Raw genomic sequence first — 26,874 nt, forward strand, 5'->3', positions numbered from 1 at the left:
CGGGACACCTAGAAGTGCCTGGGAGGCAGATGGACCCAGGGTCCACAAGAGTTGACTCTCCAGTCCCTCCCTTCCCTGTGGGCATAGAAGGGCTCACCCTCCACCTTGATTTCTGGGTCACCATCTCTTTTCGACCCTAAGTTCTACAATTCCAGATAAGAGTTGAGGAGTCATCTTGTATTTCTGAGGCCAGAGTAGCACTGATATTTATTCCATATCAAGTTTGAGTTTATCAGTCCTGGAAACAAGAATCTGCATGATAGAGAGATAAAGACACTTGCACAGGACCCACAATTGGCATATGACAGAGCAGGAGTTGCTATGTTGCTTCTGTTATATGTTTGTGGCTGATAATTTTAGGGACAAGGATGTTTTCTGTCCAGCCCATTCTGAGCAGGTAGCCAGCCAGCTGCTCACCTTTTTAGGGCCTTGGAGATATGGATAGGACAGCTGGTGGAAGACAAAGTCTCTTCCTGTCTTTTGAGAAAGCCTGAGCTCATAGGACACTCACATTCTGACTGTCCCCAAGTGGAGGGGAGAGGGAGCATTCAGGGAAACCAAGTTCAGCAGGGAGGTCCCTCAGGCAGGGAAAGGGAAGAGAGTCTGCAGGCCCTGGGACAGAAGAAGCAAGTGCCTGCCCCTGGCAGCCCCGGTGCAGCAGGCATGGCCCCACAAGGCCCAAATCTAAAAGTCCTGTAGGTGGGTGGGACAATGGCTGTGGCCTTAGTACCAGAGAGGACCCATGACCAGACAGTGCTTCTCACAGTGTTTGCTCCTGCAGGAGATCCTGAGTCCTCGGAATAACCTGGGTAAAGAGAAGCCTAGTAGAGACCAAGACTGAATTTCCCATCAGCCTGGAATATGGGAGCTCCCAGTAGGATTTATGCTTGATTTAAAGGAAATAAAGAGGGCTTCCTTGGTGGCACAGTGGTTAAGAATCCGCCTGCCAAGGCAGAGTACACGGGTTCGATCCCTGGTCCGGGAAGATCCCACATGCTGTGGAGCAACTAAGCCCGTGTGCCACAACTACTGAGCCTGTGCTCTAGAGCCCGCAAGCCACAACTACTGAGCCCATGTGCCACAACTACTGAAGCCCACGTGGCTAGAGCCCATGCTCCGCAACAAGAGAAGCCACGACAATGAGAAACTCGCACGCCCCAACAAAGAGTAGTCCCCACTCACTGCAACTAGAGAAAGCTCACGCACAGCAACGAAGACCCAACACAGCCAAAAAATAAATAAATAAATTTATAAATAAATAAAGGAAATAAAGAAGATGTTATTATTACTACAACTACTATTATTTGGCTGCACCGTGGGTCTTGTGGGACCTTAGTTCCCCGACCAGAGATTGAACAGGACCAGGGATTGAACCCGACTAGAAATTGAACCCAGGCCATTGACAGTGAGAGCGCAGAGTCCTAACCACTGGACTGCCAGGGAAGTCCCAGAAAGGAGATATTTTGAGCTCTTATACTTCACACTTTATATTATGGGCCACAATATGTATACTGTATTTATTTGTCTCTAGATCTGTCTTCCCCTTAGCCTGTAATCTCCCTGAAGGACAGGGATCTCGTGGGTGTTCCCCATGGTATGTCCAGTGCCCAGCACATACTCATTAAAAAGTGTGCAGGCTGACTGAGGGTCTCCCTGAGAGTGGTGGGCTCAGGGGAGAAACTGGAGGGGAACACCTCTGGGACAAGTTAGGATTTCGAGAAGACAAGCTGTGGATTGGGGGTGGGGAAAGTGGGTTTTTGAGAAGAAATGTTGTAAAGGAACGGAGAATGGTTGGGCTAGGACGCCAGGGGGTCCCTGGTGAGCCCCGCCCGGAGCCAGGGTGCCGGGGCGACGTGACGCAGCGCGGTTTGGCCGCTGTGGGGCGCCGTAGCCCGCGCCGTTGCCAGGGGAACGGGCCCGCGCCGGACTAGGCCCAGCCCGTCTCAGCCTCGCCCCGCGGTACAGCCAGCCCGCGCGAGCCGGAGCCGGAGGACTTGCGGGCCTAACCTCCCCCGCGCGGCCCGGGATGGGGCCCCGATCCGGGGCTCACCGCCTCCGGGTCTCGGGGACCGTCTCCGCTGCGAGAGTCTGAAGCGCCGCCGCCCTGGGGTGGGTGGACGGCCAGGCGTGGGGGCTGAGCCGCTGAGTGACCTTGGCAAGGCCGACCTGGCTCGGTCGACGACGCGCAGGTGAGGAGCCCCCGCTGCAGTTCTCATCTCGAAGCCTGGCCTGAGCCACGGGGCCAGAGCTGCCGCCGCCCGGCCGAGCTCTGCGCCTGGATCCCGCGGCCTGGGCTCCAGGTACCGGGCAGAGCGCCCGGCTTCCTTCTAGCATTCATCCGGTTCACAGATTTGCATTGACCGTCTGCTGTGTGCCAGGCTTTTTGCCAGGCGCGGGGCCACGGAGGGCTCCAGAGAGGACGCCGCGGTTCTCCAGAACCCGCAGTGTTAAGAAGGGGCGGGGCGGGGGGTGCGGGGAGCAGGCGCCAGATACACGACTAAAGTGATTTCAGGTCGGGTTAAATGCTCTGGTGCTGAAATGAAGGGAGGTGGTGAGGGAGGGTCCGCTCCATCATGTGACATTGAAGCCAAGAGCTGAAGGTTGAAAAGGAGCCAGCATTGTGATCAGGGTAACGGTGTTTCTGGAAGAGGCAAAAGCAAATGCAAAGATCTGGAGGGAGCAGGTCCAGAGGAACAGCAAGCATGAGGGGAGCCTTGAAGGATGCGGTGGCAGTTTCAACTTTATCCTAGCAGGAGAAGGAAACCATTGAGGAGTTTTGATGAATTTCAAGTTTTGAAAAGCTCCTCTCACTCCAGTGAGGTGAGCAGTGTGATTGTGACAGGGCACACCAGGAAGTCAGTTGAGGGCAATCCTAGTTCTGCCAGTCTAGCTGTGCCTCCTAGAATTTACTTAGTCTCTCTGAGACTCAGTGTCCTCATCTGTGAAAGGGGCATATTGTTCTGCATGTTGTTTATGAGGGAGAAAGTGAGGGGCCATTGGCATCTAGAGAGGCTTATGAGAACAATTTGAAATGATAGGACCTACCTCAGAGAGTTGTGAGGGTTTAATAAGTGAATTCCATCAAAACACTTAAAGCAGTGCCTAGCACAGAGTAAATGCCCTCTAAATGCTAGTGATGGTTATTGTTATTGTTGAAATACCGTAGGGGAGCAATGACTGGGGCTTGGATTAGGGTGATGGCAGCAGAAATGGTAAGAAGTGGCTTAACTTCCTTTCTTGAAGGAGAACTGGATTAAGAGATGGGTGAGGGGTGGTCCCTGTTTTTGTGGAACTGGTGGTTCACAGTGGGAGATGGGTTTGTAAACAGATAATCACCATGAGATTCAATAAAAGCAACATTGGTACTTAATTAGCCAGGTTTTTTTCTTTTGTTTTTCTTACTTATCTGTTCTGTCACAACTTTGTTCTTAATGACGGTTTCTTGGTGGGTGTTCCTCAAGGCTTGCTTCTACCATATTGGGAGTTGATTTCCTGGTTAAAATCAAAAATGCTTGCCTCTGCTCACTGGTCTTGTTTCAGCTCCAAGTTGCTCCCTTCTTCTTGTCCTCTTTCCTTGGCTTAACTTGAATCCCAAATAGTTTGCAGTGGTTGCTTCAGGAAGAGAATGGCACAGGAAATGTCTGCAGACTACGTCAGCTCAGGAATGACTGAGGTTTCAAGCTTTTCCTGCCCTAGCATCAGACTTCTGCGTGTTGTTGATGTGAGGAGCCCAGCCACATATGAGACCAATGACTAGAGAGGTCTATGAGAAAGGCTTGAGGTTCCAATTCATTTTCTGGGAGTTGTTGTGATGTGTATCTCTTAGTCAAACTAGCCACTTCCCAGAATCTTAAGTCCAGAGACTTCTTTGGCACCTGTGGGTAATTCTAATAAACAAAGTATTTGCCCCTTGAAAGTTCTTTTATAAATGACATTTTGTGCTGTAAAACAGTGTGCACCATGCAGCATTTTCTTTCCAGCCCCTCCCTTAGATGGTTAAATTAGGCATCTGTTAAATCTCAGTGAAAATGGGTTTAAAAGTAGATCCTGGGAAAAAACCAGAAAACTTGTTTTGAAGTATCCATAGAAAATCACACACACAGCAACCATAAATCCTCTAGCTAAAAGAAAAGATGGTTGGGAATGAAACCTTCCTGTGGCATGCACCTTCCCTTTGGGTTCTGGAGTCACGGGGAGCTGAGCTGACCTTCAGCTGAGAACTGGAACAAGGTCCTGCCCAGCTGCTCCTCTGTTGTGCTGCCTGGTTGTCTGATTCCAGCTTTAACAAAAGCCCTAACAGCTCACAGGGAGCTCTTCAGCTGAACAACTCAGGACTTCTTCCGAGAGTGAGAAAGCATTGAACTAAAACTGAGTGCTCTTTTGTTGCATGGTTGTTAGGCAAGATTTCCTTGTTTGCCTGGCGCAGTACTGGGCTCTAGATCACACGAGCACATTTGGTCCACATGGCAGCCCACTGGGGCCAGGAGGGTAAGAGATGACACCCTTCAGTTATTTATTTGATGTATTTTTTTTTTCAAAAGTAGTACATGCACATGGTAAAAAAAAAAAAAAAAAATCCAAACAGCACCAAGGAGTACATAGTAGAAGCAAATCTCTCTCATCCCCAGCCACTGGATCACCTTCTCACAGGCTATCCCTATGTTTGCTTTCTTGCATTTCTTTCCAGAGAGAATCTGTGCATATAGGAACGTAGATGTCTATCCATCCACCTTGGTTTTCACTCACTCGCAGCACACTCTACAACTGTCCCACATCTTGCTTTTCTGCTTACCTGTGTATCAAAAGTCATTTCATCCCTCATTATTTTTGGTGTTATATAGCATTCCATTGTGTGCATGTGCCATATATTTGTTTATATTGTTTTTTGTCCTTTATTATTACAAACAAGACTGCAATGAATCTTTGTGCACTTTATGAGCATATGTATAAGATAAATACCTAGAAATGGAATGTCGTGGCTCAAGGGTATATGTGTTCTCCAGTTTGGTAGACATTACCAAATTGCTTTCCAGCTAACCTTTTTGAAAAATAAATAAAGGAGAGATCCAAAGAGATGGCTTTGTGAAATTTGCCCACCAGGTTCCTCAATCTGTGAGTGGCAACGCAGGGACCAGAACCAGGCTATGTCTCCAGGCCTAGCCCTCTTCCCTGGTCCTAACCTGTTTCTCCCTGTTGGTAACTCAGATCCCCAGGCCCTCCAAGCCCCCACATCAGCCCTGTCACCTCTCTTCTGACCCCATCACTGTACCTTCCCAGTTCTGTGGCCTCTACCAACAAACCCTCTGGTAACTAAGTAGATTCTTTCCTGAAATTCTCAGACATCTTGCAGAAATGCAGGGAAGCCTACAGCCTCTCCAGGGCTGGTACTTTTCACCTCAGTCTGCTTCTTTTACAATGCTGTTCATGAATCTCAGAACAACATTCCTAAATATTTTTTTTTGGTGAGAGTAGAGTTGGGCAAGTGGGAAGTGGACCAGTCAGGTAACTATTCTGTAGTTCATAATGAGAACCTGAAATGGTAAGATTTTCCTCACTTAAATTAGGCATATAAATTAAGGTAGCCTGACCTCATTTGGAAAATGCTATTTTAGACTTTTAGCAAGTCAATGTTAACATAGATTATTGTCATCCTAGCAATGGCCTTCCCCTTGTTGGGACAGGGAGGGACCTGCACAGGCCCTCCAGCCTGCCTTAGAAGCCAGGTGGGCCCTTGGCTTACCAGGGCAGTGGCTACCTTTGGCCTGACACTCCACGGGGCCTCTTTGCTCTTGTCTTCTTTCTGTCTCCACCAGCTTAACTTTGTTGTTTGTTCGTGGCAGCAGAAGGTACTTGAGAATCTTTTGTCAAGGTCCACATACCTCTCAGCCCACCAAAGATGCAGCAGGGCATCAGGGAGCTTGTGGGCTTGACCCCCACTTCTCACCCAACTCCTCCCAGTACACAGGGCTGCTGGGCTGCTGCCCTTCCTAGGCCAGCCTGCTGTGGTGTCACCACCCCCCATGCCTTTTCGCTTCTTGCTCATGCCCTCCTTCCCAGTGTGAATAGAAAGCTTTCTAAAAACACCCATCACCTTTATGTCAACTCCTCTGTTTAAACTTTCTGTGATTCCCTGTGGCTCTTTCAACAGTGCCTAAACTTACTCACCTGGCCTCCTGTGATCACCTTGTTACTGAACCAAAGTCGGATCTGCTTGCCCAACACGTAGCAAAGCCAATCTGCTGACACCAGGCTGTGGCGGAGGCAAGTACAGTGTTTACTGCAGGATGCCAAGCAAAGGGAGTGGGAGACATGCCTCAGGTCCACTCCAGCTTGGTCTTTGAGTTAGAATTTTCTTTTTTTTTTTTGGTGGGGGGAGGGAGGAGAACAAAGAGGCTGGGATTAATCATCGTCCTGTGACATTTTTGTGACATTTCTTAATTGTAGTTTCAGGAGTCAGAATGTCTCTGGTTTATGATTCTTTGGCCAGGTGGTCCATGGCTCAGGGACCTGTTAGCTCATCTTGCCCTGGAGAAACAACCTGAGTTTGTACATTAATGATGACATCTATAGTAGCAATTTTAGTACATTAATGATGTCATCGACAACAGCAGTTTTAGTCATGTGACTCTGGTTGTTTAGTGTTCAGTTAGCACAGGATTGAGGTCAGAGGTGACTTGAAAGGGAATAAAGTTTTGGATAGAGAGATTAATCATAATCTTGGTTAGGGAACTTGGTTTTAGGGGCACTTGGTTTCAACCTAGGATCTGACCCTGCAACTTCCCAGGGCTCATCTCTCTCTCTCTCTCTCTCTCTCTCTCTGTGGATCTTGCTCTCTGACCCCAAACCCACCCACTCTGTGTTCTGTCATACTGAATGGCTGGCCCTTGCAGGGCTGCCAGAATACCCATTCACCCACTTCCCTGAAATCTGTCTGGGCCCCCAGAAAGCAAGCCCCTGAGGGCAGGAACATGGTCTCATCTTTAACGCACAAGGGGGCTGGACCGCAATAAGCACTGACTGGGCCAAGGCATGAGTGCACAAGCTGGCCATGTTGTCTGGTAGCAGAACCGCGCATCTTTTAATCTGGTCTCCTAGGGAAGTGCTGAGAGGGGTGGGACAGCCAGAGAAGTCCCTGGGTCTGGTGACAGTGCCTGGTCCCATCCATGCTTGAAGCCTCATCTTGGATTCTCTCCTACCTCCAAGCCCTTTTAATCAAAATTTTGGGGGCCAAAAGAATTTGTGGCCACCAACTCCACAAGGGAAAATATCATCAGTTAAGAGTTGGTTGTTTCAGGCTTTTGTTGCAGGTGGCATGGTACCAGGCTGCCACCCCTGCAAGGGACTTACACCCAACAGCACCATCCCCTCATCCATGGTCTCATACAAGTGGTACCTCTCTGGGCCAAGGGTACTGGGGTTCGGTATCAGAGCAACCCCTAAGGCTGTTTGTGGTAGGCCCCTGGCCTCAGGTGGTGACTCCTCCTGCCTCAGGTGTCAGGGATGCAGCAGCACTGGGGGTGCCTGTGGCCACTGCCAGCCCACTCTGGCAGTGAGGACCTGTCAGCCAGCCATGTACCTCTGCTTCTTTCTTCATAAACTACCTCAAGGTGTTGGGTTATTCAGGTGTGAGGATGGCAAAGAGAAGGTCAGGACTTAGGAATCCCAATTAATGGGTTCCCTTCAAAGAAGTTGCCCTGGTGACATGGCTGGAGAACCTATGTGGAAGCCACAGGGATTTGTCCTCCTGAGCAGAACTGCCCAGCTCAACTGTATACACTGGGCTTGACCAGATGATCTTTGTTTCCAAAAATCAAGGACAAAGATTTGCCACCTCTGGGGACATTCCAAATAAAGTGAGGCCAGCTTTTTGATCATCTTTGTCATCTTTGATCAAAGCTGAGAAGTTTAGAATGGCAATCCAGTGGCCCAGCTCTTATGACAATGTGTTCCTTGGGACTACTAACTTAAGAAAGCGACTTGAACCAACCCCATCACTTTGGGCATAACCTCATAAAACCTCACAGAATATCAGATGCAGTAGCCTCCTCAGTCTGGAGAGATGAGGACACCCCAGAGGGCTATTTTAAGGGTAATCATAACGTCTACCATTTAGGGAACATTTATGTGTCAACGCTTTACCTACAGTTTTGCTGATCTATATACAGCCCTAGGTAGGCATCCCTACCCCTGTTTTTCAGATGAAGAAACTCAAGCCACTCAGCTAGTAAGTGAAGAACCAGGACTTGAACCTAGATCTGTTTCCTCCAAAGCTGGGGCTCTTTTTTCACCTTTCATTGCTTTTTACTGAAGACAAAGCAAGTGACCAAAGAATTCCAGTGGAGTCCCTGGGAGAAAACTAGGGTCACTCCATTTAGCTTTGTGATGAGGCTACTCAGACTCTCCAAGTTTGGTTTACAGGAGGCTCTGGGCCTCAGGTGGGATGAAGGGCAGAGTGGCTGAGTGTGAGTGTCTGGTAGCTAGGGTAACAGCCATGGGGCTGGCGTGGGGCGGGGTGGGGGGGGGGTACGGGTGCCTGGCCACTGTGCAGCTTGAAGACAGGGCAGAACGGCCCAGATGGCTTTAGGTGAGTCAGGATTCCTCATCATTTACCGTGCCCGCATTTCCTTTTATTTCAGATGTTTTCAAGTCAGAAAACATTTACTGAGCACCAACTATGTACAAGGTATGTTCTGGGTGCTTGGGGGAGGGGTTGTGGGGAACAGAGGTGAATGAATCACAGTACCTTTGCTGCCCTTGGGGGAGCTGGCATAACAGGGGGGCAGACATGGAGATGGCAAAGTGTTCCAAACAGCAAAGTGACTTGCCCAATAAAGACTGAGCGTGAGGGCCCCCTGACTAACTTGGGACATCAGGGAAAGCTTCCTGGATGAGGTGATGCTTGCAGTGGGCTCTGAAGGTCAGGTCACATTTTGTTGGGTTTAGAAGTGAGGAAGGTGTTCAAGGCAGATGTGCTGAGCAGGGTCTGCCATACCCTTTGGCTTAGTCAGACTCCCTGGCCAACAGGCATGGACTCCTGAAAGGAGAGTCCAGCTGCCAGGATTTTTTCTGCAGCTCTTGACCTTCCCACCAAGAGCTCCGAATTGGCCTGTCTACCCAGGTGGGGCACTGCCTGCCCAGGCTCTGGTCCCACCTCAGGCCCAGAAGATACTGGGTTGGGCTCTTTCTCCTGTAATGACAGGCCTACCCGTCTGCCCTGCATGTATCTTTGAGCACTGAGTCAGCTCCTGGGCTGAGCGATGGTGGGATGGGGGTAAAGAGTGCTGCCATCTGGTGGTTTGGCTCTGACCAAGGCCTGTCTTTCCCCGAACTCCCTCAAATGAGTCAAAGGCATCAGTTCACCTTTTTGTTCTCACTGTACCAGGCCCACATTTACTTAGAGAAACATGGTCATTTCCACTGCTGGAGGGAACCAATGAGGATTCCTCCCCTCTCTTGTGTGCTGGCTTCTCTCCAGCCAAGAAGCCCCAGGTAGCTTATCTGAGGCACAGGGGACATGGTTCAGGGTCCCCTAGTCCTTAAAGGGATTACATGCTTGCTGAGGGGCAGAGGCCAGGTCCCTCTTTTGAACACCTCCACTCCCTGTTTCCCTAAGCAAAGTGTAACGGGGCCCTCTCTGACACTTGCATTTGGGCCTCAGGACAGAGGTGACTAATCCTGACAGAATCAGCATGTGTTCTCATCGCTCTGGCCTCAGCCTGATATTGTTACCAGATGAGAACATGTCTTATTGGGTTTAACTCTGATGGCTGTGGAGACAGAGCAGAATAACAGGCAGTCACACTGTGAGCTGAATAAACCCTGGAACTTCCTACCTTGTCCTGGCTAGGACTGGGGCCAGAACTTGCTCTGGGGCTTTGAGACTAACACTCTACTGCCATCCTCCCTCACTGCCAGGCTCCTCATGCTAGGGCCCCGGATTCCCCTGCAGAGTAGCTGGAGATGGCTTCACATACTAGCCTGCCCCTCCTGCTGAAACCTGACTGCAGGCACGGGGCTCTGGGCTCCAGCCTGGGCCTCCTCAGGCTAATGATCTTTCTACCCTTTCTCCCTCTGGAGATGAACATCTGCAACAAGCCCTCTAACAAGACAGCCCCTGAGAAGAATGTGTGGACAGCACCTGCACAGGCCAGCGGACCCTCCCCGGAGCTGCAGGGCCAGCGGTCCCGCCGGAATGGGTGGAGCTGGCCCCCTCACCCGCTCCAGATTGTGGCCTGGCTGCTGTACCTCTTCTTTGCTGTGATTGGCTTTGGGGTCCTTGTTCCCCTCCTGCCTCACCACTGGGTGCCTGCTGGCTATGCTGTATCCTTGGGAAAGTGTGGGACTGGTACATAGAGGAGTGGGGACAATGGATGGAGGGACATGGGCGAGGCCTGAAGCTGGGTTCCACAGCCTCAGAGAGTGCAAATCGGCCCTGTCTCTGCCTGGGGGGACCAGTTGCCTACCTGCCTGGCCTCCAACCCCCATCTGACCCCTCTGCCTGATTGGGTGAGGGAACAGGCCTAACGAACCTTGGAGCGTTGAAAGCCCCACACAGATGGGAACCTCATCAACTGAGGTACCACGAGAGCAATTACAGAAGAGAACCTTAAAGCTCTCTTTAAGCTAATTGTGTCCAGAGCTCAACAAGGGATAAAAGAGAGTACCTTATTCCATTTATGAAATAATTTTTCACTTTTTGGAAAGAATAATGGTAGAATTCCTTTACATGGTAAGTTTCCTGGTACATTTAAAATATGGTTTTATTTACAGAGATTATTATGCTGTACCCAGGACTGTTTAGGAGCTCATCGATTTTATAAATCAGACTCTTTTAGGGTAAGGTTGAATTGACAAGAGGAGGGACAAATATGCCCTGGAAGCTCCTGGGACTTGTGACAAATATGAACTTGCCTGAACTTAGTGATGTGACTGCCCCAGCCCTGGCCACAACCCCCAGGAGCAGAGGATGTGGCTGCAAGTCTGGGCGGTAGAGGGGCAGCATGTGGCCATGTGCCCCAGTCCAGAGGGTGCCCATGAGAGTGTGCCTTGGTGTGTGTGCTTCATGGAGATGATTCTTTGGGCCTCTGGGAGAAGGTGGCCTGGGGTGAGCTAAAGGAGTTAGCAGGGATGAATTTGAAAGTCTCAGGCGTAGAGTCAGCACCCTTCAACTCAGCCCTTTCAGAGCTGCACAAGGCTGAGCAGCTTCTGCCAGCTCTCCGCATCTTAGCCTCCTCCTCTATCTGACAGGAGGAGTCCTGCTTGCTTCCCAGGCAGGGGACAAGGAGCACACAAGGATGTGTGTGTGTGAGCACCAGAACATATGAGCCATGAATGTGAGCATGCTCGCTTGGGAAACCATAGAGCCCCTGGCTGGTGGGTAGCCAGGGCAGGTGGGTGGAGAAAGACTCGAGAGAAGGTTGTTGGTCTCCGACGCCAGCAGTGTCACTGAGGGGCTTCCTGGTTCACTGGGGCCCAGGGCCTAGTCATCAACTTTGTACATGAAAACTAGACTTTCTCTGAGGTGACCAGCAGGGCTTAGTCAGTGCTCTTAAGTAGAATGCTTCATGGAACATTCCTCCCATGATCCAGAATGGGTACACCACTCACTCAGGACTACCTGGCTTTCTGCCATCAGTGTACCTGGGAAGCCAGATTAATAACCACATGTTTTGGAGTGAGCAGAATCAGAGCAAATAACAGTAACCAAGAATAACTAGCATTTATTGAGCACTTATATGTGCCAGGCACTGTGCCAACCCCTATACATGGATGATCTTGTTCAACTCTCATAATAATCTGTAAGGAAGGTGTTCTCCCCACTTTCATAAAAGAAATTGGGGCTCAGAGAGATTATAAAGTTTTTTTTTTTAATTTTTATTTATTTTATTTTTGGCTGTGTTGGGTCTTTGTTGCTGCACGTGGGCTTTCCTCTGGTTGCGGCGAGCGGGGGCTACTCTTCATTGCGGTGCGAGGGCTTCTCATGCGGTGGCTTCTCTTGTTGTGGAGCATGGGCTCTAGGCGCTCAGGCTTCAGTAGTTGTGGCGCGTGGGCTCAGTAGTTGTGGCTTGCAGGCTCTAGAGCGCAGGCTCAGTAGTTGTGGCGCACAGGCTTAGTTGCTCTGCGGCATGTGGGATCTTCCCGGCCCAGGGCTCGAACCCGTGTCCCCTGCCTTGGCAGGCGGATTCTTAACCACTGTGCCACCAGGGAAGCCCTCAGAGAGATTAAATGACTTCCTGAGGTCACACAATTGCTACCCAGTGAGGCCAGAAGGACTGCTCAGGCAGTCTGACTCTGAGGCAGTGGGATGGTTTGAGGATTTTGTCCTCCCCATATTTATTGCTTTGGGCAATGCTGGAGGCTCTTAGAACCACCTGGTTTGGCACTCCCATTTCCAGGCCTGAATGGTTCTCTGTCCTCCCATCAAAGCTACCTTCCTTCTGCAGGCTCCCTCAGGGGTCCCTGCAGAATGAGGTAGGGTAAGGGTGTATACCAAGCACTCACCTTGCACCTAGAACTTGCCTGGGCCCTAGGGTTGCAAAGATGGGTAAAACAGGGCCCCAGCTCTAGGTGTTCCGCTTCCAACAGGAGGAAAGCCTTGTAGATTGGAGATCATCACATGGTAAGTATGGGGGTAGGGATTCATACAGCAGACTGTGGGTGCAGGAGGAGGGCCACGTAGACCAACATCGCCACCCAGATGCACCCACCTGTTGCTCTCAGCTCCCCTCCTTCCCTCTTCCTGGCCTCTCTAGGTACTTTTGGCTCTCCGCCCCTTTCCTTATCACCTATATCCAGTCAGTCATCAAGTCCTGTTGATTTTGCCTCCTAAAAATCTATTGTATTTGCCCTCTTTTCTCCCCACTGCCATCTGCCTCTTTTACCTAGATGACCATTTTGTTTCCAAACAGGTCTCCCACACATGCTCTCACCCCGGCCAGTCCATCTCTATCCCTGCAGCCAGAGTGCCCTTTCAAAAAACAAATATGATAAAGTTACTCCCCAGCTTAACACCCTCTAATAGCTTCTTCCTGCCTTAAGGTTCAAGATCATCATGGCTCTCCACATTCTGGACTCTGCTTATCTCCCCAGCATCTTCTTATTTTATTTCCTCTGTTGTTCTCTGTTGCAACAACACTGGTCTCTGCCTGGAAGCTCCTAGCCTCTCTCTCCACCCCAATACCCAGCTAAGTTAGAAGTCAAGACCTAGCAGCTCATGGGCCAGTTTGGCCTACAGATTTTTTTTTTTTAATTGAGGGATAATGAACACACAAAATGGACATATCTTAAGTATTTCTTTGGCAGATACATTTAAAAAATTATTTATTTCCTTGTCAACATTTAAAAAATGAGACGCCTCATATATCCGGACACAAATCTGTATTTCTGGTTCCTTCTGAAAAGCCAGAATTTGGTGACATGGGCTCTCTTTCTTGCATGGCACCAATAAGCTGAGCTGGAACCACACATCTAGTTGGGACTCTGCTTGTTCCCAGTACCCACCCAGGCCCCCTTTCCTCTTTATATTACCTGCCATGTTCCTGTTATCTGTTTCTCTCTAAGTCTCAGCTGAGATGATACTTCCTCAGGGAAACTTTCCAGACCCCTTCAGACTAGATGAGGTCACCCAGTTACAAACTCACATAGTCCCCTGAACTTTCGTTATTGCAATCAACCTACTCTGTGTTTTCTGCCAGACTGTAGGCTCCTTGGGGCTAGGGACAAAGTCTGTCTTGCTCCTGCCATATCCTCAGTGCCTGGCATAGAGAAAGACCTCAGTAAATAGCTGAATGAATGAACCAGTGGGGTGGGGGGGAGGGAAGAAGTGTTGGAGCAGGCAGGAAACTAAATGTTTGCCCACATTCAGTGTGTCTGAAGAGAGCCTGGAATGGTAAGGAGTAGTGGTTGGTGATACCAGAGAGGTTTGAGAGGATCCAGAGGAAAAGGGGCCGTGAACACTGAGCTGAAGAGTAAACTTTAGCTTGAGAGCCACTGCAGGAGTTTAAGCAGGCAAGGCTTTAGGTTTAAGCTTTTCAGAGCTCACTACCCAAGTAAAGGGTACTCAAGGGGATGCAGACATGAGAAGCAGAGTCGGGAGACTCTGGAATAACCCAGGCAAGAGGTGACAGCCTGACCCACAGCCAGGGCCATAGGGATAGAGAGGTTGTGTTGGGCCACAGGATTGTCTCTTTCAGCTCTGGTATAGCACATTAGGGTGGGGCCTGGCTCCTGCAGACATGTAGGAAAATTTGGCTGCTAGGAAGAGGAAGAAAAAAAGGAGGTTGGACAGCTGATGGATGGAGGATAAGTGATGGAGAGATGATATCTACTTGGCTAGCAAGAGGATGGATGGATGGATCGACAGATAGCTAGATGGAGGGTGGATGGCTGCCTGGGTGGAATCTATTAGTGAAGTTTTACACATTCACTTTGCAGTAAGTTGTCAGCATACTGTGTCCAGCATTTGGTCCAACTGCTGAGCCGATAGATCCTGGAAGATCTGTGTTTCAGGAATTAGCCATGCTGCCCCCTGGCCAGCCCCTGAACATGTTAGGCCATCCCAGACATTCAGCCCCAGGCCTCCAAGTACCTGGACTCTAGACTGGGGAGGCAGTGGATGTATGAGGCCCTGTCTGCAAGTGATTCTCCAACTGGCCTGGCTGCTGGAAGAGGATGTCTTCTTCCTTCTCAGAGCTGACTTCCTGTGAAAGCAAGATAAACAAGCTTAGAACTTATATTTTGGGTCCTTCAACCTTTAGAGGATGATCTCTTTCAGTCTCATTTCACCATTTAAAATCGGAAACCAGGTCAGATTCTGAGGTAAGATCAGCCAGGGCCTACGCCAGGCCTGGATTAGTGAGGCCAGGGCCCTGTAGTTGGTCTCCTCAGCAGCAGCAGGCAGTGCTGGCTTGTGAGCTCCATTACCAGATAGCCCCTCTGCTCTTCCATATGGGGCGCAGGTAGGAGGTGGCGCAGGTAGGAGGTGGCACAGGCAGAGAGTCTCTGCACTGGGGAGTCACATGTAGGTAGAGAACAGTTCTCTGGCCACAGGAAGCAGAAGTGGGGCTCTCAGCCGGCAGTGTGGAGTGAGTCTTTAACCTGTTGGGCCAGTGCATGGGCGCCATCTTTGCTGGTCACCTCGTGGTGCACCTGACTGCTGTTTCCATCGACCCAGCAGATGCCAATGTGCGGGACAAGAGCTATGCTGGGCCCCTGCCCATCTTCAACCGCAGCCAACATGCGCACGTCATTGAAGACCTGCACTGCAACTTGTGCGACGTGGATGTGTGAGTGCGTGTGGACTGGGTGTGTGTGGCCGATGAGTGTGCCCGGGGAACTGCCAGTGGGAGCTGAAGGCAGACAGGGGCATGCCCAGGCTTTACAGTCATTCTGAAGCCTCAGAACCCTCTTATTTCACACAGTCAAGAATCTTAGTGGAGTGACAGAGAACTGGGTGAGGGAGAAGGTGATTGGAAACAGAAGATGAGGAATAGCATTTCCAACAAAGTAGGACAATTGGCCCTGCCACAAACACTTCTGATGACTAACTCCACCAGTAACCACCCCCCTTCTCTCACCAGCATTCCCAGGTATGGGCAGAGAGGGGAGCAACACTTGACTCCTTACCATGTGCTAAGTGCTTATGAACAACCACCCTGCAGAGAGGGCAACATCTTTCTCACTTCACAGAGGAGGAAGAGTCCAATGCTCAGAAAGGCTGAGTGGCCTGAGGTTGGTCATATGGCTACTGGGCAGCCAGATTCACAACCCAGCCTGCCTGGCTCCGAAGCCAATACTGCTATCTTTGTTTATGCACGAGGAATCTGAGGCCCAGAGAGGCCAGGTGACTTACTCCAGGTCACATTGAGGGGTCAGAATGTACAGAGCCCATACCCCCTTGGCTGGTCCAGACTGCCTCCCTAAGTCCCTCTCTGGAGGATCCCAGTCTCCCAGCCTTAGGTAGGGGATCAGGGATGGGAGTATGGTTCAAGGCTAGCTCCACACTTTTAATATTAAGCCCCAAGCAGCCTGTTGAAGGGGTTCTGTCCACAGGACAGAGAAAGAGCCAATGGCATTAAGATGCTGAGGACTTTGGCATCAGACCATCCTTTCTTTCACTAGACACCAGTCAGCGCGTTGTTCCTCAGTGGATGCCCTGGCAGTTGCTGCGTATTCCAGGGCTCCATTCTGTTCTGGGGGAGGGGGTCGAAATTTATTCTTCCACTGTCCTTTGGCCTTTCCTGGTTCCTCCCTGGGGCAGGGAGACTCTCTTGCATTCCTAATGTAGCCTCACCTCACCTGACCCACTGCAGTGAACTGCTTACTGCTCACCCAGATGTCTGCTTACCCCTCTTCCTTTGGCTCCCTTTGGATTAGCCCAGATAGACTGGGGTTTTCTGGAAGAATGCCAGGAAAATTCCCATAGTCTGGCAGAGAAACAGGGACTCAAAAAATGGCGATGTCAGGAAGAGCAACGCAGGCCCTGGGTCCAGCAGCCTTGCTCTCTTCTGCTCCCTGGCCGGGCAGAGGGGGTCCTTGCTTGGAAAGGAAACTCCGTTTTCGTTTCACGCCACCATCACCCGGGTGCACTGTCCCAGAGCGGGACAGTATAACGCCGCCTACACCTCCTCCCGCCGCTGGGTACACCTCCCGTCCCCGCCCCCCCCCCCCACCCCCACCCCCCCCCCACCCCGTCTCTTCAGAAGCGCTGCTTCCTCCGGGTGCGCCGCCCCACAGTGCCCCCCGCCAGAGGGCGCGCGTGCTCCCCTTTGACGCGCTCCGCTCTCCGCTTAGGCGCGGGTGGGTGACCCGCTCCAGGCGGGGAACCGGCAACCCCCCAGCCAGGCCGGGCAGCAAAAGGCGGGAGAAGCCCGCAACCGTGCTGTGCCCCCTCCCCACCGCAGGAGTGCTCGTTCCAAGCACTGCAGCGCCTGCAACAAATGCGTGTGCGGCTTCGACCACCACTGCAAGTGGCTCAACAACTGCGTGGGCGAGAGGAACTACCGGTGAGAGCCAGGCCCGGGCCACAGGGGTGCCTGGCGATACCTGTGTCTGTGCGAGCCAGGGGCCTTGAACCTGTGTATGGGGCGGGGTGGTGATAGGGGTACTTGGGGGACCTGTGCGCTGGTGTGCGTTAGTGTGTGTGCTGGTCTGAGGGTGATGCTCCCGATGGCTTCCGCCTGAGAGCGATGAGGGTAGGTTTGGAGTCTTTCTCGTGCTGGCCCAGGGAAAGGTGGGGAGCCTGTTGGGGGTGGCCGCCTATATTCACATTTGCCCTATAAGGCTTTGGCTTCGTGAGGAGTCAGGGCTGTGGGGTCAGAGGCCCAGCTCCCCATCCTAACCACCGGCCCTTCTGAGCTCTGGGCCCTTGCCCAGCTGGAGCACCTGGGTGCTGACAGCTGCCCACGGCTGGGCCCAGGCTCTTTCTACACAGTGTGGCATCTGCCTTACTGGGCGTCCTGCTCCTCGTGCTGGTGGCCACTTATGTCTTTGTGGAGTTCTTTGTCAACCCCATGCAGCTGCGTACCAACCGCCACTTTGAAGGTCAGTGTGGGCTCCAGGCCCACTCCCATCCCCCAACCCTGGGCCTGTTCTGGTCACTGGTTACATCCCTGGCTGAGCACAGTCTGCCTGTGCCTTGCAGTCTTGAAGAATCACACAGATGTGTGGTTCGTGTTCCTGCCTGCTGCCCCTGTGGAGACACAGGCTCCTGCCATCCTGGCTCTGGCTGCCCTTCTCATCCTTCTGGGCCTGCTCTCCACAGCCCTGCTCGGCCACCTGCTCTGCTTCCACATTTATCTCAGTAAGTGGCCCCTGCCCCTACCCCCACATATACACCCACACCTGCCTTTCAGGGGATGGGAGTCCCTAAGCTGGAGGAAGTTACCCAGTTTGGGCTGTAGAGCCCTGAAACTATGCCCCTTCCTAGCGCTGGCTCTCTAATGGTGACCTGGTCTCACTCCATGGCTTAGTGTATATGGGGACAATGGTTTTAGCCTGTGGTTGGGTACCCTCCCTCACCTTCTGAACTCCAGGGTTCCTTTTCCATTGCACTGAGCCCTCTCTTCACCCCCTCAGTGTGGCACAAGCTCACCACCTATGAATACATCGTGCAGCATCGTCCGCCCCAGGAGGCAAAGGGGGCCCACAGGGAGCTTGAGTCATGTCCCCCCAGGATGCGGCCCATTCAGGTATAGAAGTGGCCCAGAGGGCTGAGGGAGTGGGAGAAGGGGTGTGGGAGGGGTGGTGGGCTGTGCAACGAGTAGCCAGTGACAAGACAGGGCAAAGGGAAGCGGGCCTGGAAGAGCAGCTGGGGTAGGGGGTGCTGGAGGCAGCAGAGGCGAGGGCAAGCCTGTACTAAGCACGTGCCTACTTGCTCAAGTGTGGGCACAGCCAGAGGAAGCCCTGTGTTTCCCCGAGCCCAGGGGAAAGGCTCGAAGCATGTGCTGGAGGGCACAGAACATGGGAGCCTGGAAGCAGGCAGGTTGGGGCCGCAGGAGAAGAGAGAGGGATGGATCAAGGACTGGGTCACCAGGATAGAGCCATCAGTTCTTTCCACCTGTGACCCTGAGCCCTTATACCCATTACCTCATTTAAATCTTGAAACAGCCCATGAGGCAGGTAATGCTACCGTACCCATGTTGCAGATGAACAGATTGAGGCCAAGAAAGATTAAGCAAGCTGGGTCTAGGAAGAGTTAAGGTCTCTGCACTCTGAAGCAGGAATCCTCCAGCCCAGGCTCGGGGCCTGGCCAGCCCAGCTGTTGATCAGCCTATCCCCATTCCCATGCCCCTTGGCTTCCTGAGGTCAGCAGCTGGGGGTGGGGTGGTCCAGTCCTTGGAGCCCCCAGGGACTGGGAAGGCAGGGGGCCCAGGCAGGCCTTGTTGGGAAGGCTGAGCCCTGGATCCGAAGTCCTCATGGCAACTGGACACAAACACAGGCTGGTGGGTGGATTGGGGGAGTGCTTGGGACCCCACCTCTCCTGTTCTCATCGCCAGGGGTGGGCCAGGCTGCCAGGCCTGGGTAGGCCTGGGGGAGTGATGGCTGTTGGTGGAGACCCCCTCCCCCGCCCCCGCAACTGCCACACTGATGGGTACCTGCCCTGGTGCTGGGCACGGAACCCATGTAAGCACAGCGGCAGCCATCCCGGGAGTGGGCACCATCCCTATCCCCACTTCACAGAGGAGACTGAGGCTCAGAGAGGTAGGCAGGAGACTTTCTCAAGCTTCACAGCCAGTGCCCATTGAGGCAGGGCTGGCCCTGGGATCCCCAGACTCGAATGCTCAGGACCCCTGCTCTGTAGTTACCGCCTGCTTAGGCTTTGGGGCCAGATGTGCCAGCAGCAAGGGCATTTAATACCATCGGAAAATGACCTGAGGGAGACGTCGGCAGAGGGAGAAGGGGTGTGTTTGTCCCATCGCGCAGAGGAGAGCTGAGGCTGAGAGGTGCCATGTACCATTCAGGAATGTGCAAGTGTTGAATGTCTCTGAGGGAGGATTGTAGGGACAGCTGGGGGAGGGGAATTTGAATGGGGACACCCTGGTGGCACCCTCATACTTCCCCAGCTGGCTAGGGCCTGGCTCCTGGCCCATTCTGGCCCCTCAGGCTTCTGAGACCATCCTCTACTGCTGCCCTGCCCTCTGCCCTACACTTCTAGAACCCAGGGGCACCAGGGTAGGCTTTGCCGCCTCTCTCCTGGGCCCTGGAGGGGTGCTAGGTGCACACTGGTGAAGAGGAAATGTGTGGGGGAAGGATTCCCTTGGCGTCCCAGCCCTTGTGACTGGCCTTTGACTCCTTCCTCTTCCCCAGGGCTCCTCTGCTCAGGCTGGCACCCCCACACTCCTCCCCAAAGGGCCAGCCTGGGCAGGTGTTGGGCACAGGGCTTGCCCAGGGTTCATTCTCTGCCTCTGTGTAGCCAGCCGGTGACTGGCTGGGCTCTGGCCCCCAGATCTGCTAGGGCCATCCAGCAGGCAGCCTCCCCACCCCCACCCTGAGCAGGAATGTGGGAGGGGCCCCACTCTGGAGCCGTTGCCCCCAAACATTGGCTTGTTTTAGAGACGGTGTTCCTGTTACAGTGTCGTCTCTGCATTAGTCAGGATGCCCGGGTCTCCATGGAAGCGACTGCCGAGTCGCGACAGCTGTCCGGTGCCCTACCCCCAGCCACCCCACATCCTCCGCCAGGCTCCCTTCTCGGACTGTTTTTCTTGGCTTTTGTTTCCTCACCTGCAGTCCTCTTGGGTGCGGCTCGGCGCTTGCTGCATGCTGGGGTGCAAGCGTAGGCCACCCCTGCTACCTCCTGGCTTCAGACCCCTTCACTTTCAGGGGTTGGGTCTGCTACTCCCATAGTCACTGTGAGGATCAGCGACTAAACAAGACAGAGAACACCCATACGCCTGGTCCCAGGTGGGGCTGTGGCGCTGTTTTTTCCACCACCTATTGCTTCCCTTTACCGGTAGAAGTTGGGGAGACTGCTCATCCCCCCACTCCCCGCCAGCAGCTGAGATTGTGTCTGGTACTCTGAGGACTCAGCTCCGAGGGAACCATGGATTCCTGCAGGTAGCCTCGCAGCCTCGGGTGCACACCCGGGTGTGTGAACTGCCCAGTCTCCCAACTAGGGAAAAACATCGGTTCAGAGACTGGAGCCCTGGGAGGAGCCAGGAGCAGGAGAGGGCCTCTCTGAGTCCCTCTTCTCCCCAACCCAACTTGGCCAGAACAGCTCTAGACTGGGTACGTTGGACACATGAGGCTGGAGGCTTCCTGGAGGAGGTGGAGTTTGACTAAATGAAGTGAGGAAAATGGTGGGGGTGGGGTAAGGTACAAACACAGCTGTTTTAAGCCTTGTTCTGCATTGGGGTTTTCCCAGCATACCTGGGAAGCCTGAAGGACAGCCCTAGACCTCTGTGCCCAGACCTCCCACAGTGACCAGTAAGGGGGTGTTGCATCCAAGACAGAGTGGGCCCAGGACCCAGAAGGCCCTGGACCCACACCTGGCCTCCCAGCCTCCCTCACCTCCATCTTCCCCAGGAGATGGAGTTCTACATGCGGACCTTCAGCCATGTGCGCCCAGAGCCCCCTGGCCAGGCCAGGCCTGCCTCAGTGAATGCTAAGTGAGTGCAACCTGGGCAAGTGCCACCTCACATCTCCCATTGGCATGGCAGGGCCATTGAGGTGGGAGAAAGGGGTTAGGCCAAAGCCAAGGCACGGGTCTTGGTCCAGGCTATCATGGCCTGGGACAGATCAATGTGCCTTTCCAGCTAGGAAGGGAGGCTTATTTTAGGACCTCCAACAGGGTGGGATTTGAAGGAACAACAGCATCCAGGATTTATCCTCCCACTTCCCCTTCAGCTCCTCCCGGTTCCTTGCCACCCGCGGCCACGTGGAGCCTCCACCGCCCTCCTCCCCAGAGACTCTCGCTCTGCCCCCCCGGATCCGACCCCAGGTAGGGGGGGACTGTGCTGGGCCCCCTGCCCAGGTGGAAGGGGATGGGAAAGAAGCCTCTACCCCTCTCCACTCCTGCGCGTCTTTTGGCGATGTGAGGTCTGGGGAAGGGGTACTCAGGCTTCCCCCTGTCTCTGCAGAAAAAAAGGAAGCGGCGCATGTATAAGGTACGGACCTCCAGAACCTTGGACCGGGAGGCCCCGTTGCCCAGGCTGCCGGGTGAGCGCCCCTTCCTGACCGGATCCTGCTCGGGGAGCTACGAGGGAGGGAAAGGTACGGCCCTAAGTGAGTAGCAGCTCCTAGTCTCACGTTCCCTTCCGGCCCCATAGGGCCGCGGACCCCCGGCCGCCGCTCTAGCTCGTCGTCGGATTCCGCTGACGCCAGCCCTGCAGGCGCCTACCACTCGGCGTCAGCCGAGTCCATGGACGAGATTCCAGTGGCTCAGACGCGCCTAGGCAGCGCCGGGCTGGCGCTGCAGGCGCGTGCGCCGGCCGTTTTCGTAAGCCCGAGTAGCGGCGATCCCGGTGCGCGGGGCGGCCCGGAAGCCGGTCCCGCTTAGCTGGGACAAGAAACAGGGATGGCGGAGGAAAGGCGGGACAGACTCTCTATGCAACACCCCCACCCCCGCCGTACTGAGTGCACTTTAGGGGCCGCTAAGGGCCGGCGGGATCGGCCCCCTCCCCCACGACTCAGCAATAACAGCCCCACCAGCCGTGATGCTCCAATAAACTTTTTTATGCTTTTGCGGAGTTAGTGCATACCTTCTTAATGGCAAGGGCCACGGGCCCTCCTGGAGCCGGACCATTGCAAGTCAGCCTAGGGGCAGAGGTTGAGGTGGGTTCCCCACACACACACACCGTACGCTGGGTGGCCACCCAGATTGTCATATGGAGAAGCTCAGGTACGGGGCTCCTGGTTGGGAAAGGTCCTGGAAGCTGCCTGGAGGAGGTTATTTTTCTTGAAGTTAGGGTTTGCACTTGGAGAGAGGAGGGGAAGCAGGCTTTGGGGTCGGGAGGCAGCAGCGGAAGCAGAGACTGCGAGGCTAACACCGGTTTGGGGTGGGAATAAATGAGGACGCGGACCCAGGAAGTCCAGGAGCTTTTCCCTGGCCGCGGGAGAGACGTCGGTGTACCAGCATTTTGGGGCTGGCACTCGTGATTCGTTTACTGTCCCCTCCCGCCCCCAATGACCCGGAGTTGTGACCTGGGATGCCACACGTTCATTGGAGAGCTGTGGTCTTGAGCCAGCTTTAGACCCCACTGTCACTAAGGGAAGGGACCTTCCCACTCCTCTGCACGCCGCGCCCCCCCCCCCGCCCCCCGCCAAAGGCCTTCGGTTGCTGCTCTGGGAAGTTGGATCTCCCCTGGAGGCAGGGATCAGCTTTGAACTTCAGGTCTGGTCACCCCAGCCACAGATGCAGCGGGATGAGACTATCGCAGCAGCTCCGCCCCCGCGGAGAGCGGAGAGGGCGGGGTCGGGTAGGTGGAGCCAGCGTGACCTTGGTCACTCTCCCGCCGAGACAGCCCCGGGGGTGGGACTCGCCGTCTCTATGGAGACCGAGAAACAAGGGAATAATACGGCGGAACCGCCCGGCCTGCAGTCCCGCCCCAGAGCCGGCAGGGAGCAGAGCTGCGGAGCCGCCTAGTCTCCTGCGTCCATCGGTCCATTCTTGCGTCTTTCTTTCTGTCCATCGAACGTGCACTGCAGGAACAGCCACGAGGGAGAAGCCGGTAGGAGACCCCGGCGCCGACCACTCTAATCAATATCCTGCACGATAAGAAGGGGGTGGGGTGGGAGCGGCCTGGGAGGGGTCCCAACCCTGGATGGTACCGAGTTGAGGACACCAGCTGAGTGGTCCTGCCCTGGGCCCAAACGTTCCACCCCCCACCCCCAACTCCTTGCTGACTGATTACTCCAGCTGTCCCAGCGGGAGCGAGCGTGGCCTGCAGACCCCTGGGACCGGGGCCTGTGACTTGGCACCACCTGATCAGCCTGAAATTACCAAGAATCCATCTTCTCACAGACAGAAGTGAGCACAGGTGCAGGGTCCTGCTAGGCCCCTGGAACAAGCATCCTGTGGCACTCAAGCTCCCCCAGACTTTACCCTTGGTGAACAAAGTGCGGGTCTCCTTCAGATTGCTGGTGGGAGATTGCAGTGTAGGGAGAGGGAAGGGGAGTGCTGTTTGAAAGGGATTCTGGACCCACCGAGTTGCTGCAGTGTAGGAGCTGTGGGTGATCCCAGTTCCAGAAACTGCAACTTAGGGATGGGTGAGTGTGGTGACCCGGGGAGGGTTTTCAGTGTTAAGGCCAGTGGTAGTGGAAGGCGGGTAGGCAGGCAGGCTCCAGGCTGTGGTCACTGGAGGCTCTATTATAAAAGGGAGAGGTGGAAGATAGTTGCTGAGGACACAACTGAGGGTGTGGTCAGGGGCTGCAGATGTATGGAGAGAGGGTGAGTTGTGAGGCTCTGGTTAGGGGTCTCAGTAAAGCCTGTGGGTGTGTGAACGGGGGACCCAGTCCCAGGGCTTCCCGTGTATGGACGGAAGTGGCTGCAGTGCAGGGCTGAGGGTGTGGTCAGGGAGGCCTCAGTACCAGGCTGTGTTACATGGAGGGAGTTTCAGTGCAGAGCTGAGGGTGTGGTTGGGGACTGCAGTGGGTACTGTGGGCAAGTGTGGGGAAGACCCTTTAGTGCAGGGCTGAGGGTTATTACTGGGGGGCCTCAGTACAGGGCTGTTAGTATATGTGTGGGGCGTGCATGCTGAGGGAGTGGCCCGGGGCCCTTTGTCCCAGGGTTGTGGGTGTGGTCAGGGGACTGCAGTAAGGGGTGTGGGGGGCACTTCAGGGCTGGTGTGGTCAGGGAGGTCTGAGTACCAGGTTAAGGGGTGTGGTCAGTGGGACTAAGGCCGAAGGTATGGAGGGCCAGGGCTAAGTGCACACAGCTGTGAGAGTGTGGACTAGTGTGGTGGTGCTCAGGGTGTGGCCAGGAGGCCTCCATAGAGGGCTGAAGGTGTAGACATTGGGGAAGTGTGCTTCAGCGCAGAGCGTAGGTGTGAGGATTACAGGGCCAAGGCCACGGTCTCACTTGCCGTCATGCCTCTAGGGGCTCATAACTCTACAACCCCCACTCAGGCTAGCCCCTCAATCTCCTGCTCCTCCTAAACTCCACAAATTGGGACGTTACAGCCCCAATGGCTGGAAAGGGGCCAGGAAGCCACGGTTGTGCCCCAGGTGCTGGGAGTGCTGATGTGCCCCACCCGTAAGCCCATTCTCCAGCCCAGCCCAGCAGCACTGGGAGCTTCTCCCTGAGCTGCCCTGACACCATCCTGCCCTTAGCAACATTCTCCAAGCAGTACCACCCTCCCTTAGCAACTGTCTCCAGGCTTCACAAACTGTGGCCAGGCCAGCCCCAAGTTCCCCTTCCCTCATGTTTTTGTTTAATAGCAAATAGTAACAAGGTCCCAGCTGGGCCAGCTGCACCCCTGCCTGTGCTCTGGCTCCCTTCTCAGCCTGGGCTGGGTCTTGCTGGGTCCTCATGACCCTGAGAGAGACACTGTCCTCACTAAATACCTGCCCAAGCAGCAGCCTGGCCTGGTCCTGACCCAGCCTGGCATGGAACTCCCAGGGAGGGGGCCCGCTCTGCCACCCTGACTTCCACCCAAGCAGGCCTTGTGCCAGGGCCAGACAAAGCCATGGCCCCAGCTGCTGCTCTCACAGTTTTTCTGGACAGTGCTACTCTGTTCCCAGCCTGGTGCGAGCATCATGATTTCATCTTCTGAACTCCACTCTGAGCCAGGCTGGCATTAAGTGACAGGACCTTTCCTCTCGGGGCTCTTCCTCACGGCTCTGGGGCCCAGTCAGACATTTGAGTACTGGCCCCTTTCTGCAGGCAGCTCCATCTCCAGCTCTGAGGGTATGTGGCAGAAGTGCCTGCAACTTCAACCTTGCAGGTTTTGAGGTAGAGGCAGTGATGCTCTGTGCCTTGGGGGGTGGGGGGGAGAGCTTGGCTAGGAGGTGACCAAGGTGGGTCCCTAACAGGGTGGCATGGCAGCGAGCACAGATGTGGCTGGGCTGGAGGAAAGCTTCCGCAAGTTTGCCATCCATGGTGATCCCAAGGCCAGTGGGCATGAGCTGAATGGCAAGAACTGGGCCAAGCTGTGCAAGGACTGCAAGGTGGCTGACGGAAAGGCTGTGACAGGGACCGATGTCGACATCGTCTTCTCCAAAGTCAAGTGAGCCCCAGGCATTCCCTGCTTCTGATGTTCCCAGAAGGGGAATTGGGGGGCTGGAACCAGGGAGGATGTGGAGAAGGGGGAAAACTCATGGTGTCCACATATCTGGCAGGGGGAAGTCTGCCCGGGTCATCAACTATGAGGAGTTCAAGAAGGCCCTAGAAGAGCTGGCACCCAAGCGATTCAAGGGGAAGAGCAAGGAGGAGGCCTTTGATGCCATCTGCCAGCTGGTGGCAGGCAAGGAACCAGCCAATGTGGGTGTTACTGTAAGTGCCCTGATGGTCTCAGCTGGCCACTGAGGGGGGGTATGGGGAATCTTGGCTGGGGTTGGAAGGGCTGGGCTCCCTAACCAGGTACCCCTGGGGGAACTCTGTCCAAACAGAAAGCAAAAACAGGGGGTGCTGTGGAACGCCTGACTGACACCAGCAAGTACACGGGCTCCCACAAGGAACGCTTCGATGAGAGCGGCAAGGGCAAGGGCATTGCTGGGCGGCAGGACATCCTGGATGACAGTGGCTATGTGAGTGCCTACAAGAATGCAGGTACCTATGATGCCAAGGTGAAGAAGTGAGGCCTGGGAAGGCCCCCCCTAGCACGGCTGCCCCTGCCAAAGGCTCAGGCCTGCGCCTAAGGGGCATGTGGAGCAAGAGAGCCCGGTCCCCTCCTTGCTGGATCTGCCGCCCAGCGCTTCCTGCCCAGCCCTATGGGGCCAGCCCACCAGACCTCTGACCCGGATTGCTCTGCATCCCCTTCCCCTTTTTCTTTCCCCCTCGACTTCTGTCTGTCTGAGGAGAGTCTGTGCCTATAGCCTCACCACCCCAACCTCGCCCCGGGCATGGCTAACCCCTGCCTGCTTGCCTCATATTTAAGCTGCTGCTCTGGCCAAGTGCCTAATTCTTACCCGGACCTCAATAAAGCCACCTTTTGTACCAATATGGCCTGGTCAGGTATATGACAACAAGGGTAATGACATTCACACCCCACGACCCCTCTGTCATCAACCCCTTCCAAGTCGCACTCTGCTGATTCTTCCACTGGCATCCCTGCCCAGAAAAAGACACACACCAGGCCCCTTCCATTAGCACAGGGCCAGGCTGAATGAGGATGCTCTATAGGAAAATCAAAAGCCTTTTACCTCAGCCCTGACCTAGAGTTCTGACATCATGGCTATCTTCCCGCAATTAGGGCCTCAGTCTTGGCCTCTCGGCTTTCA

At 54.2% G+C, this 26,874-nt stretch overlaps 2 protein-coding genes across 3 annotated transcripts; both read left to right on the forward strand.

Annotated features, from left to right (window-relative positions):
- The first annotated feature begins 1,985 nt into the window (after positions 1-1,985).
- ZDHHC1 (zDHHC palmitoyltransferase 1) lies at positions 1,986-22,179 on the forward strand. Its single transcript, XM_082863407.1, is given in 13 exon segments — positions 1,986-2,189; positions 8,637-8,683; positions 10,078-10,320; positions 15,109-15,284; positions 16,902-17,003; positions 17,374-17,413; positions 17,415-17,541; positions 17,642-17,800; positions 18,076-18,188; positions 21,022-21,104; positions 21,343-21,436; positions 21,576-21,654; positions 21,765-22,179. Coding segments are annotated over 12 exon segments (1,455 nt in total). The 5' UTR covers positions 1,986-2,189; positions 8,637-8,674; the 3' UTR covers positions 21,995-22,179.
- An 866-nt stretch (positions 22,180-23,045) lies between these two features.
- On the forward strand, positions 23,046-26,594 carry TPPP3 (tubulin polymerization promoting protein family member 3). 2 transcript variants are annotated; one of them, XM_082863421.1, is made up of 5 exons: positions 23,046-23,165; positions 25,177-25,342; positions 25,468-25,661; positions 25,774-25,927; positions 26,044-26,594. In XM_082863421.1, the coding sequence occupies exons 3-5, from the start codon at positions 25,474-25,476 to the stop codon at positions 26,230-26,232; spliced, it is 531 nt and encodes a 176-aa protein (XP_082719547.1). In that variant the 5' UTR covers positions 23,046-23,165; positions 25,177-25,342; positions 25,468-25,473; the 3' UTR covers positions 26,233-26,594. The 2 variants fall into 2 exon arrangements, with proteins under 2 accessions (XP_082719547.1, XP_082719546.1); XM_082863420.1 differs by lacking the exon at positions 25,177-25,342 and having other exon boundaries at positions 23,049-23,165.
- The last annotated feature ends 280 nt before the right edge of the window (positions 26,595-26,874 follow it).

This window comes from Leucopleurus acutus (assembly GCF_964270905.1).
Source record: "Leucopleurus acutus genome assembly, chromosome: 20".
NCBI lineage: Eukaryota > Metazoa > Chordata > Mammalia > Artiodactyla > Delphinidae > Leucopleurus > Leucopleurus acutus.